This window comes from Typopeltis vanoorti, chromosome 6 (assembly GCF_054136105.1).
Source record: "Typopeltis vanoorti isolate ZY-2024b chromosome 6, IOZ_Tvanoo_1.0, whole genome shotgun sequence".
NCBI lineage: Eukaryota > Metazoa > Arthropoda > Arachnida > Uropygi > Thelyphonidae > Typopeltis > Typopeltis vanoorti.
In genome coordinates, this window is record NC_143554.1 from 50,456,979 (window position 1) to 50,471,190 (window position 14,212).

The 14,212-nt window shown below is 35.1% G+C and overlaps 1 protein-coding gene across 2 annotated transcripts in view; it reads right to left on the bottom strand.

The window, feature by feature from the left end:
• Nucleotides 1–14,212, bottom strand: part of LOC150105445 (sentrin-specific protease 1-like) — a 273,449-nt gene that overhangs the window by 115,526 nt on the left and 143,711 nt on the right. For both annotated transcript variants that reach the window (XM_090394820.1, XM_090394821.1), the window contains one exon: nt 8,103–8,168. In XM_090394820.1, coding sequence (XP_090250946.1) covers nt 8,103–8,168 — 66 coding nt within the window. The remainder of the gene's footprint in view (nt 1–8,102; nt 8,169–14,212) is intronic.

Genomic DNA, 14,212 nt, shown 5'->3' on the forward strand with positions numbered 1-14,212 from the left:
CAGATAACAGAAAGTAGTATAAAGTGATAAAGTGACCAGTGGCATACCTCAGGGTTCAGTCTATATATTAATAACAAAAAGTAGTATAAAGTGATAAAGTGACCAGTGGCATACCTCAGGGTTCAGTCTATATATTAATGACATTAGGAAGGGTCTAACAGATGTGCAATTGTTTGCCGATAATGCAAAAATAGGCAGGCAATCAAGGATGATATTGGTATCCAGAACTTACAAAATGATTTGAATAGGCTGGAAATTTGGGCTAACAAAAATGGCTATCGTTTTAATGTTGGTAAGTATAAAGGAATGCACTTTAGCACGATGACATTTCCAGCTGTATAATGTATTGGTGCAGTTCTGCTACAAGAAACTGATGAGACTAGGTATCTTGGTGTAATGGTGGACAGAAATCTGAAGTTCAAAGGTCACATTAAAAAAGTTGCAAATACAATTCAGAAGATAATTGTGATGTTGAAGGATAAGGAAGTTATTGCGTCTTTATAAGGCCCTGATAAGACCACACCTGGATTACTGTGCACAGATTTGGTTTCATGGGTTCTAAGGGAGATAAAGAAGCTGTGGAAAGGGTGAAAAGGAGAGTTACAAAGATTATATCTAGATTATGAGGACAGATTTTTAAGTGTGTGGATTACAGACTCTGGTTAACAGGAGAAAAAGGAGTGATATGATAGAGATCTGTAAACTTCTGAGTGGGTGTTATAGGATATCGTCTGATGAAAATTTTCATTATATGGAAGGTGGGGAGAGAACACGGGGTCATGAATGGAAGTTAAGTTTGTTCGCAGCCAAGAAAAGGATAAGAGTAAGGTTTTTCTCTCACAGAACAGTGAGTGAGTGAAATAGTTTGACTTTAGGGATAGTGAAGGCCTCTCTCTCGATGAGTCCTTGACTCTGTGGAGGTCTCAGATAATAATAATAATAATAATAATAATAACTTACCAAATCCAAGATTAAGTATGAAATAATTAAAAGATGCATACTCGATTGGAGGAGTTGTACTGGAGGAAGTAGCGGAGACAAGAGATCTGGGGTGATGATTGATAGAAAACTGAAATTCAGGGGGCATATTACAAAGGTGGTGAAGGTAACCCAGAGGATTGCTGCAATACCGAGACGGACACTGATCTGCAGAGATAGAAGAGACCATTCCGTTGTAATAAGACCCTGATCAGACCACACATAGACTACTGTTCTCAAATTTGGTCCCCAGGGTTTGAAGGGGATAAATTAACTGTGGAAAGGGTGAAGAAGCAGATAACAAAGTTGGTTTTAGGACTGTACAATGTTAATTATGAGGATGGGCTGAGGGAATGTGGACTGCAGAGTTTGGTGTATAGAAGAAGGAGAGGTGATATGATCAAGACTTTTAAAACTGTTGAGGCAGTTACAGGATGGAAACTGGGGAGTGATGACAAGGGGGCCATCCCTGGAAAGTACAAAAAAAGCTGTGAGCAAGAGGGTGAGGAGTGGTTTCTTTGTGTGGAGGATAGTGGAACTGTGGAATGCATTGCTTGATAGAGTGGTGAGAGCAAGAACGGTCAATGAGCAGGACCTCCCGCAATGAATCTCTTGACTCCATGGAGGCCTGAATGATAATAATCTGCCCCAAGAATCATGGTGAGCTTTCTGTATTGTGGGTTTAGCTATATTTCTTTTATTGCACTTTCTATCTGTGTTCCAGATTTTTAATGTTTTTCTTTTTAATATTTTATTTTTCTTTCCAAGTACTTCAGAGACTGCTTTTCCATTCTTCTTCTATATCTTCACTGATTTGGGCTTCTTTTAGGTAATCTGTTAATCGTGATTGATATGGCATTCTACTACTTTCTTCTTGTAATAGATATACTTTGTATACTTGTTTTTTTTTCTTATTTACTTCTTTTCTCCATATTGCTTGTACAAGCAGCCCTCGGTTTACGCCTCAGTTCCGTTCCTAGAAAAAGACGGGCGTAAACCGAATCGGCGTAAAACGAACACAATTTTAATGGGAGGTATGAAGTTATGTTCCGTGCAGTCAAAAAATATGCACATGAAGTATGTGTAACATTATTATATTTAGAGCTTTGATAATACATACATATATATTTGTTAAAATAAAATTATTAATAACGAAAACAAAACAAAATTATATACAAAAAATATGAAACTTCGAAAAGATATTACATATTTCTATTTTGAAGTTCCTGGTTTCAGATCACCTGCATTTTTTTAAAAAAAAGTATCCAGTGTTAACTGTCTAGATTTTCTTTTTCTTTCTTTAAGGAGTTCAGTGTAAGGTTGAATAGATGTGATTACACTCCTTTTTACTTTCACACTCTGTTCCCAATCGTGGTCCATTTCGCAGAGTTCATCAGTCAATGTCTCTATGCTTGCAAGGATACGCTGCAAATTAGCCGTTTTCATATCTCTCAGAGGACCTTCTTCGTTTTCTTTCTCCTCCTTTGGATGTTGATTGTTCGGCTAATTCTTTTAAGTCTTCATTGGAAAGCAGTTTATCATGGCTCTCTAAGACTTCTGTCACATCTTCAGCTGTAATATCGTACAATCCCACCTCTCGTGCAAGCTTGATAACATCTTCAATAACATTCTATTCTTGCTCTAATTCCTCGAAGTCATGCATAAATACTGGAAGAAGTTTTCGCCATGCTCCTTTTAAACACTTTGCTGACACTTTGTTCCAAGCTGCCTCGATGTTGTTAATGCCCTTCAAAATATCGAATGACCATCAATAGTCTTTAATAGTTTTTCCTGAAGTGTCCAAGACTCATACCATTTCCATAAATGTTATATGGAGGTAATAGGCTTTGAAGATTGATATAATCCCCTGATCCATCAGTTGCAAAAGTGATGTTGTGTTTGCGGGCATGTAAACAACTTTGACATCCAATGGTGTTCTTAGTTCAGCAAGGTTTTGAGGATGTCCAGGGGCATTATCCAAGAGAAGCAATGCCTTGGCTAGCAAATCATTTTCTTTACAGAAGCGAAGCAAGGTAGGACAAAAATAATTTGTGGATCAATCTATAAAAACGTCTTGTGTAACCCAAGCTTTCTTGTTCCATTTCCAGTAGACTGGCAGCATGGCTTTTAGACCCTTGAAGGCGCGTGGTGTCCGTGAAATGGCACACCAACATTGGTTTAAGCTTCAAAGTTCCAGAGACCTTTGCACCCAACAAAAGCATAAGTCTATCTTTTGCAGCTTTAAAACCTGGAGCGAAACGTTCTTCACAGGAAATGAAGGTGTGTGATGGCAATTTTTTCCAGTAGAGCACAGTCTCATCAACATTAAAAATGAGATCAGGAGGATAACTTCCTTGTTCTACACAGTCCTGAAATTCTTAAGGAAAAGCAGCCACTGCCGCAACATCTGCACTTGCTGCCTCACCACATAATTTGACACTGTGGCGCTTACTTCGAGACTTAAATACCAACCTTTGCTTCCTAAAAATGTTTCTTCATCTCCAAATGTCTTTTTAAAATTCTCAAAAATTGTTTTTGCTTTCTCAGTTATAACAGCCTGCTTCAGAGGAATGTTTTTCTGATTCAAGACATCCACCCATAATAATAATAATTTTTCCATTTTTTCATGAAGTTTATCCCTGCTATAACATACATGTTCTGCATTTAGTGCTTCCATAGATTATTGCTCAGACTGTTTTATTCTATCTGCATTTTTCATAATTGCAGTAACAGTCGATGGAGGCAAGTTCATACTTTTACAGACATTAGCACGTGTCTGGCCATCTTCCATTCTTCGAATCACCTCCATCTTCTTTTCAAGAGTGATCGATTTCCGCGCCTTCTTAACACCGAGTTCTGCTAATTTTTCTGCACTTCTTTTATCAGACATGGTATGTAATTATGTACTTTATCAATTTAAATACGCATGTATGTAAAAAAAATTAAATAGAACAATTAGGTAGATTCAACATTAAAACTAGGTTTGATACATATACATCGTAGTAGCTCGGTAAACACTAGAGTGCCTGCTAGTGTCATTTCTCAGTCAACCACACTACAGTAAGAAAGCACGAGCAGGCAACCTGCGTTATTGTGAATCGGCGTAAACCAAGGGCTGCCTGTATTTCTATTTTAGAGATTACTAAATAATGATCTGAAAAAATTTCATTTCCTAAACATTACATCTCTCACACATTGAGCTAGTTTCCAATTAGTAATGATATAATCAATTACAGATATCCCTCGATTAACATGGTTAATTAATCCCTTGATGTTATCGCGTATATTAAAATTGCATTAATCAAATATAATAATCAATGGTAAAAAGTACAAGTCGTCCATGACCAATTACTGTATTAATAGTTCATTTTACATGGTACTATTTTAGGAAAGATAAAAAAGGAATGCAACGTAAATGTTTAATAAATACTTGTACCTACATTAGTTACTGCAATTTTTTTATCAAAAGAAATTATCAAGAGTCGTTTGAATAGTTTTAGTTTTTTCTTATCAGCATAAATTCTATGATAACAAGCAAAATGACTCTACAGACCTCGGCAAACAAGCATTCTTTGATTAACATCTGGATCCATATCCATTACTTGCTGCTTAAACGATTCTAAACTGTGAAATATTACATCCAGTTCTTTGACTGTTATCTCCTTTGGAACCTCATCTTCACATTCCATTTGTTCGTTGTCTTCATACAAGCGTCGTTGTTCAATTTCAAGAAGATCGTTATCACTGAAAGCTCTTGAATTTGAATCCAATAATTCTTTGACATCTTCTGCATCAACAATATCAAAACCAAGGTCTTCACCAATTGCAATGATTTTTTCAATCACTTTATTCACAGGATTTTGAAAACAACCAAAATCATTAGCATTCTGGCAAAAGGTTTTTCCAAACAGCTTTCATGCAGCTACCAATTTTTTCATGCAGCTACCGATTACACCAAGAATTTTTTCCAAAATTCTTGGAGTGTAATCACATTTTCTCCTGTTGTTGTTTGTACTGCCTTCGAGAATGTCTTTTTAAGAAAATAGGCTTTGAAAGTTGCAATGACACCCATGTCCATAGGTAGCAATGATGTCATGTTTGGTGAGAAAAATAAAACTTTCACATTCTCACACAGATCATTAAGAGAATTTGGATGAGCAGGTGCATTATCTAAAAGCAAAAGAGCTTTGAAAGCAAAGTTATTTCTCTTGCAGTAAGCTTCAACTGCCGGGCAAAAATAAAACTTAAACCAATCTTCGAATAGACTTTGGATAACCCAAGCCTTCTGATTCGCTCACCAAATTACAGGTAAAGAGTTCTTGTTACATCCTTTTAAAGCCCTTGAGTTCTGAGTTCGATAGACAAGCAGTGATTTCAATTTAAAATCTCCATTAGCATTCCCTCTAAGCATAACATAACAGTTAAGCGATCTTTTGATACTTTATAGCCAGGCTGCGATGCTTCTTTTTTTTTGATATAAAAGTTCTAGATGGCATTTTTTTCCATAAGAGGCCAGTTTCATCTACATTGAAAATTTGGTGGTAATCGTAATAATTTTCTTCGATAATGTTCTGCAACTCAGCAGGATTTGTAGATGCAGCATCTTCACCTGTTATTTTCACATTCTTTAGTCCACCCTAGATTTAAAATTTTCAAGCCAGTCTTTGCTAGTTGCAAATCTTGAATTGTCTTCTTTATATTTATTCTCTTTAAGTCTTGAAAACAGGCTTAGAGCTTTGGCCGTGATATTATAGGGCACTAATTGGAATTCTCTTTTGATTGCAGTCTTCCAGCCAAATAATCAACAGATCTTCCATTTCAACCATTATAGCACTTTGGTTACATGTGCATTGAATACGTACAGATGTAGATGCAACTTTACCTTGCTCGCAATACTCATCAGCTTTGGATAAAATAGCCCGTATTGTAAACTCATTAAAACCAAATTCGCTTCTGATTTTACTTTTACTTTCATCCACATTTAAATCTCTTAATTACATCAACTTTTGTATCTAAGTTAATTACTTTCCTCTTTTTTTTTTCACTTAATGACCCGGTTGTGGGATTGCTCTTATTCTTAGACATGATTAATGGGCTGTAAAATTTACGAAGAAGGTAATTTGTAAATATGTACAGCAGAAAAACTGGAGCTTGTAATACACCCACTCTTAATTCTGGCAGCGAAGTAAATGGCTAGTACTCAGGCTCTTGGAGCACGGCTGTGTGGGAGGAATGACATCATCATGCTCACACCACGAGGCTTGTAATGTTTTTGCATGGTCTTTCAAAACTCTTGCCGCATATATCAAGGGATTGTTGTAATTAATTTCGGCAGGTTAATCAAATCCAATGTTAAGCAGGGGATACCTGTATAGATCTTGTTCCTCTGCCATTCCAAGCATATTTATTTATATTTTTTTTTTTTTTTTTTGAAAAAAGTATTGGTTATTTTAAAATTATTGAAAGTACAGAAGTAAATAAATATGCTTGGAATGACAGAGGAACAAGATCTATAATGATTGTATCTTTATAGAAACTAGCTCCACTTGTGAGAGACAATGTTTACAGAGGAAGTGAAATTTTTTTCAATCATTATTTAGTAGTCTCTAAAATAGAAATACTAGCAAAATGGAGAATGGAAGTAAATAAGAAAAAACAAGAAATATTTATTTATTAAATAAATAAAACCATTTATTTATTTAGAAGTCTAAATAAATTATAGGATTCAAAGTCAAGTATTTCCATATGAAGAATACTATTAATACTGAATGAGCTATGAAGACCCAATTTTTATCTTGGTCCCATATTTATTATTATTATTATTCAGGCCTCCACGGAGTCAAGACTCATCGTGGGAGGTCCCTCTTAGGAAAAACAGTCTATCATACCACTCCTTAAACTCATTGACCATTCTCGCTCTCACATTCATTTCACGTTCAAAGTAATGAAAGTAATACATCACTCACTGCACAATTTGTGTTACTGGCTAATGCATAGAAACAGTCTGTAGTTGTTTTATTCACAAACTTTTAACTGTGACATAATTTATTATTATGTCACAGTTAAAAGTCACAATTATTATTATTATTATTTATTCCTCCATGGAATCAGCAGACTCATCATGGAAGGTTCATTCAACTAACAACATATTTATCATATTGAATCTTAAAATCCTTAGCACTCTTTGCATTAATAACACATCTGGTAATGCGTTCCATTCACTGACAATTTTCCATGTAAAAAACCTACTCCTCACACCCCCTTTCACCACACTCTTACATAACCTCCAAGGATGGCCTAAGGCAGAACGATATCTGAATACAAGTGAGAAAACTCTAGCAGAATAAGTTTGTGTTACAGTATGACTTGATGTGTGACAGGTTCAGGCACTTAAGAATAATTTTAAAATTTTAGTATTATTACTAATTAATCACAAAATACTTCAGAAACTTATGAAAAGCTATATATATCTGCAAAAAAAAAGTTATGTGATGGAATTCATATAAATAAATTTGATCACATAAAAATTGAAGATTTATTTACCTTGAAATACATTAGAATTGTCCAAATTAACTTGTCATAATATAAAAAAAGTTTTTGATTTGTTGACCAATGTAATTTGCTTGCACATGGCACTGATATGTTATAGGTGATCTTGCAATCTTTTGTATGTGGGAATGATTAAAAAAAAAGAATCTAGAAATGAACTGCAGAATTTTGGTTGGATGCATATAATGCAAAAAAGCATGAAGGAACACATTAGAAACAATGGAAACTCTAACATGAATAGCCTTGTTACAATATTATCCTGAAATCATTTAAACTTTAATTTCTATATAAATCTCCTTAAAAATTCTTCTGTATATCATACTTTCGAATTTAGCAAACACTGAACAAATACAAAAGTAACAGTAAAATTTTAAGGAAACATGTTTCTAATAAATTTCACTCCTGTATTGTCATTTCTGGAAAAATGATATGAATCCAGGAACTTACATGGAACTAAAATGCATTATCCAGTAAATTATTCATTACACATTTCACAGATAGGAAATCATGAACAATTGGATGTAATATTATTCAGTAAATTAATAACAAACTCAACATGACAACAGCATACTTACAATTCCTCAACCCACTTTTCAGAGAAGAAAGGTGCTTCTTTCATCTTCGATAACAGCATATTTGATCTAAAAAATTTTCAGAAAAATATAACAACACAAATATTATATAATATGTACACTGGTGTCCAAAAGCAAAGGACGAACTACATTTTAACTGTATATGAAAAAATTCTCATGATTACAGCCACATGTAGACATAAATTTATTGCCAGCATAGTAATAAATTGTATTACACAAAAAAAAAAGTATTATAAATTTTGTACAAATTTTTTGCAAAAGTTACAAATAACTTTTTTCATGTATCAAAATAAATTTTGGGAACAAAAAGAAGGCTATGCCCCCCCCCCCCCCCCCAGCTTTAGCTAACCTATATATGGAACATTTTGAAAATAATGCTTTAAACAATTATCATAAAAAAACAAAAATCTGGCTATGCTATGTAGACGATATTTTCATCATATGGCCAGGAACAACAGAGGAACTAACTGCTTTCAAAGATTACCTGAATAATATACACAATAACATAAAATTTACTTTGGAACAAGAAAAGCATAAAAAAACTTCCCTTTCTTGATATCCTAATAGAAGTCAATGAAAAAGATAACAAAATAATCCTTCTCTATCTATAGAAAACCCTAACACAGGAAGATTTCTTAATGTGGCCCTACACCACCACCCCTCACAAAAGATAAGTTTAATTAAAACCTTGATGGACAGAGCTTATATTTCCAGCACAGAAAAACAAAGAAATGAAGAACTTCAACATTTAACACAGATCCTCAAAAAAAAAAAAAAAAAAAAAAAGTTATGAACCAAAGACTATCAAAAAAATCCTGAACACACCTCCTACAATCACCTCACAAAAGCAAGATTTCAAGAATGCAATCACGCTTCCAAACATCTAAAGAAATATAACATCAAAGTGGCTATTCTACCATTGGAAAAAATTTCAAGATCTCTACATCCCCCAAAATCTCCACATCATCCTTTAAAAAAACCAGGTGCATATAATATTCATTGTTCTTGTGGCATCTACTATGTAGGCCAGATGAGAAGATCAGAGAAAATTTGCATGAACGAACACCAAAAAGACGTGCAAAAAAGAAGAGAACACAAATCAGGCTTAGCATACCATACAACTTCCACCGGCCATGATGTACTCTGGCAAAAAACAAACATGTCTTACATTGAAAAAAATCATTTCGTAAGGAAATTTAAAGAAGCTACAAACATGCTTAGAATTCCAACGCAATGCAACAAAAAACAGCCTAATTCTACACCAAGTTTGGTCAGCATTGATAAAAAATATACCCGTCAGACCTCAGACAATGTGAACGTGAACAATGTGACAGCATCCGGCATTGCACTGAATGTACATTCGGATATTCAATTTAATGAACTGGATAAAATGAACTATTTTGAGTAATTTCTCATTTCGTGTGTTTAAACTTTTAGTTACCTTTGACCCCTGAAGATGTAAGTCATACGACTTATGAAACTTATCGGGTTTGTTTTTTTGTTATTTATCATAATAAACATGTGGTCCAATTACCGGAATATTTCTTGAGAGACAATTATATGTTATATTAGAAAATTATAGTATTTTCAAGAAAGGCTAAAGTGCTGGGAGAAGACTTAATGGAATAAAACAATACTTGGAAAGGATTAAAAAACACTATTTAATTCTTCCAACATTTCATCTGTTACAAAAGACAACAAAAAACTAAGTTGAACATGTATATGAAAGACTGTAGTCCTGGTGGGTGCCAACAGGTGTTCCTGGGATCTCAAAGTATTAGTGTTTCACACATTTTAGGAAGTTTTATGTATCCATATTTATTCTGACTAGGTTAATTTCTGTGGGCAGCTGCAGATCGAACAATAATCTTTCCTTATAAATTTACTGTGATGGAGCATAGTCTGCAAGGCCCGATTGACCAGTCTTGATTGTAGATATATTTTTTATGTTCTGTGTGGATGGTGGCTAATCTTCCTATCTGTCCATAGTAGGCCAACCTTCAGGAATGTTGGAAACTGTATACACTAGAAACTGAAAGAGTAGGAAGTTGCTGACCATGTTTTAGATATGACTCAGAATCAACTGGAAGAAAACAACTAAAAAAAACAACAACAAATTCATTGGAGCAATTTAGAAGAGATACTGTTTTTAGAATATGCAGCTGTTCTGAGAAATCAGCCAAACATGAATAAATATAAATGAAGCTGAAAATCTGGGAAACATATCTGAGTACGCCAACAGGTGTCCACAAAGGGTGCCCAACCTAGTTAGAACTTTAGTCCATTATCTATGTGTTGTTGCATTTGTGTGTTTTACAAGTTTCATAGTGTACTCCCTGAAGATGTCTCTGTGACAGACAAAATAATGGAAGAATTAAATATTTTATTTTAATCCTTTCCAAGTGCTGTTTTACTCCATTAAGTTTCAAACATGAGCAAGTGTAATCTATATACATCTCCAACAAAAAGAACAGAGTTAGCAACCAATCTGAGTCACTTAACTCTAGCATAGAAAATATATCATCTTAGTTTTGACATAGAGCTTCCGTAGCTCAGCTGGTATAGACAAGCCCTTTGGTCAGAAAGACCTGGTTCAATTCCCATCCATGACATGAGGAACCTTTATCTGGTCTCTTTCAACTAAAGATGAGTTAGTTCATCTCATACAAAGGAAGAGGGTTTTTTCCCACAAAGAAACTCGGGCTTTTTGTCTCTCAGAACATGCACACCGGCCTTGTGAACACATATGAAATACAGCCATGAATACTTATGACCTAGCCATGGGCCTGATTTGTCAGCTATATGTTGACAAATCTGGTCCAAAGTTCGGATAAAATGCAGGGGGTGGGGGGAAGCAATGATGAACTATCCTGTAAAAATATCACCAGAAACACTTTGTAGCAAGAACACTTGCCTAGAAAAGTTACCAAGAATTGGACACAGCTCTTGGTAAGAGTTAAATCATCATGTGTTAATCCACGCTTACATTTCTCCATAAAAATATATTATATGCATTAGACTTAAATTAACTGCAATGGAATTTCATGTGCTAGTAGGGATCTTAAAGAGATAGAGAATAAACAAAAGTAAGTAGTTTCCTAAATCTTCTAGCAATAACTACTAGAACATCTCAAAGTCCCGATAAGAACTTCACAATCAAAATGAAATTCACATTAGAAATAGAAAATAATGGTAAATTACCATTCCTAGATATCCATGTCAACTAAAACATCACTGGAGCATTAACATTAGAAATTTACTCACATGAGCAAATATCTAGATGTAAGCTCTTTCCATCGCCTTCAGCAAAAATTAGGCAACAACAAAACGTTAAAAAATACAGCTTTCAAAATACTCAAAAATGATGAAATTAAAAGAAAATAACTTCAAATCCTATTCAGACAATTCTTCCAAAATGGCTACTCAAGCAAAGTTACAAAAGAAATTTATTTTCTCATGAACTACGAGAGTGGTCTGAAAAGTTCTCGCCCTCGACCATAGATGGCAACACTAATCAGCAAGATCCCCCCCAAGTTGGTACATCTGTCATAAGCATCCATATGAAATTGCAAGTCATTCTATCAAGTAGTTTGTTTTATTCAGCTGTCTGAAGCAAAAGTGTTGTCTGTATCCCTCGAAATGGATAAAATTGAGTATCGTGTGGTTATAAAATTCTTTGTAAAAGAAGGTTTAATGCCAAAAGAAATTCATTCGAAGTTCATAAAAGTTTATGGGCACTCTTCTCCTTCGTTTTCGAAAATTAAGAAATGGGCTGTCGAGTTTAAACGTGGCCATACCAGCCTTGAAGATGATCCACGTGAAGGATGTTCAAAAAGTGTAACAACACCAGAAATCATTGATCAAGTGCATGATATGATATTGGATGACCGGCGAGTCAAAGTGTGTAAAATTGCTGAGACTATAGGCATTTCAAAAGAACGTATAGGATATATTTTGCATAAAGAATTGCAAATGAAAAAGCTTTGTGCAAGATGGGTGCCGCACTTGCTCACCACAGATCAAAAATGCACTCCCATGAAAATCTCTGAACAGTGCTTGGAGCATTTTAGCAAGAATAAAACTGATTTTGTGCATCGATTTATTACTATGGATGAGACTTGGATTCACCATTACACACCAGAATCCAAAACACCAGTCAAAACAGTGGACAGAAGCCGGTTGTTCAGCACCAAAGAAGACATTCTATCAGCAGGAAAGGTCATGGCATCAGTGTTTTGGGATGTTAAGCACATTTTGTTTATTAATTATCTTGAAAAGGCTAAAAACAATAACCAGGGAATATTATACCGATCTTTTAACCAGACTATACGAAAAAATTTGTTTGAAAAGACTCGGTTTTGCAGAATTAGAAGATAATCTTTCATCAGGACAATGCACCTAACCAAAAGGTGTTTTGGCAATGGGAAAATTAATTTATCTGCACTATGAATTGTTGGAACATTTGCCCTATTCCCCAGATTTGGCTCTTTCTGACTTGTATCTCTTCCCAAAACTAAAACTCTTCCTCGCTGGTCAGCGTTTTTCTTCAAATCAAGAGGTGATTGCAGCTGTAGAGGGGTATTTTGCAGATCTTACTGAGAACCACTACAGGGATGGGATAATGGTGCTGGAATAAATGTATTGTCTTAAGAGAGATTATGTTGAAAGAGCTAAAAATAATTTTGAAATTATAAATTCGTTTTTTCATTGTTAGGTCAAGAACTTTTCAGACCACCTTCATGTACAGACACCATTGAATTAGAAACTTTTATTTAATACCCTGTTGGACCTCCTTTAGACCCAAATTACAGCACATATGCAGTTTGGCATTAATTCCACAAGGTGTTAGATTGCATCTACAACATAGGAAGCATTCACCAGACAGATCTCTAACATGTCACATACATTCTCAATTGGAGTTGAGATCCAGTCTTTGTGATGGCTAGGAAGGATGGTGGAAATTGCTGTCATGCTCACTGAACCACTGCTAAACAATTCTTGAGCAACAGACAATAGCACTGTCATCTATGAAACAAACATTACCTACTGAATAAAAAAGTCAACATTGCAGGATGCCCTTGATCAGCAACAATGTTCAGATATTTCTTGGAAGACACCCAGCAATATCAAGATACCTGTTCTGTAACAACAGAAACACCATGACACCACCTCCAGACCCTTTAGTTGCGTTTATAAAGCGAGCTTGTTCACTGCTCCATGGGGCTCCAGCCAAACTCTCTGCATGCTGTCAGTACAGAACAAGGCGTACTGTGACTCATCAGACCATACAACTTTTTTCCAGTGTCCAGTCAGAGTGTTCCTGACACCACTGTAGATGAACTTTCTGGTTCTTTGCATAAATCAGTGCTTTGCGTATAGGCATGTGACTCCCAATACCAATTCTCTTCAATTCCTTGTGTAAAGTTCAGTGAGATATGGGTCAAGAACAGCCTCCATTAAATGCTTCGGTCAATCACTGCACACAGGAAGTTCTGTTTCTCCATAAAAGCCTTCTCAGATGATGGTGGTGATCTTGTTCCTGACAGACTGCCTTAGGACCAGAGTTATGCCTCTTAGACAAGCAATGAGTTATATTTTTCACTGATTAAACACCATCGATATCTCACCTTTTGAGAAACTGGTCAGCCCTGGTGTTTTCAAAATCATGGCTGTAACCAGATGGGAACTCACAATAAGCCCTTTACCAAACTCTGAAAGAACCTTTGTTTTTCTCATTGTGATCAACATTATTGATGATTACTGATCAGCAGCATGCTTAAATAGTATTACATACATCTGCATCAAGGTTTCCAATTCAATTTGCCAGAATGTGTAGTAACCAGTAACTGGTGCATGTTCACCTTATAATTTTCATTAACTTTGAATAGTGGGTTCATCTCACATACCCATATAATATAATACATATTGTATCATATGGATATGTGAGATGTGAATTAATCAAGTGGATCATTCAAGCAAAGTTTTATCTAAGAGTGAATGCACCTTTGTTAATGTTATTAGAATATGAGTGGCATCTTGCTTTGAATTCTACCACACAAATTTTAACAAAGTGCATTTTTGATAACTGCTGT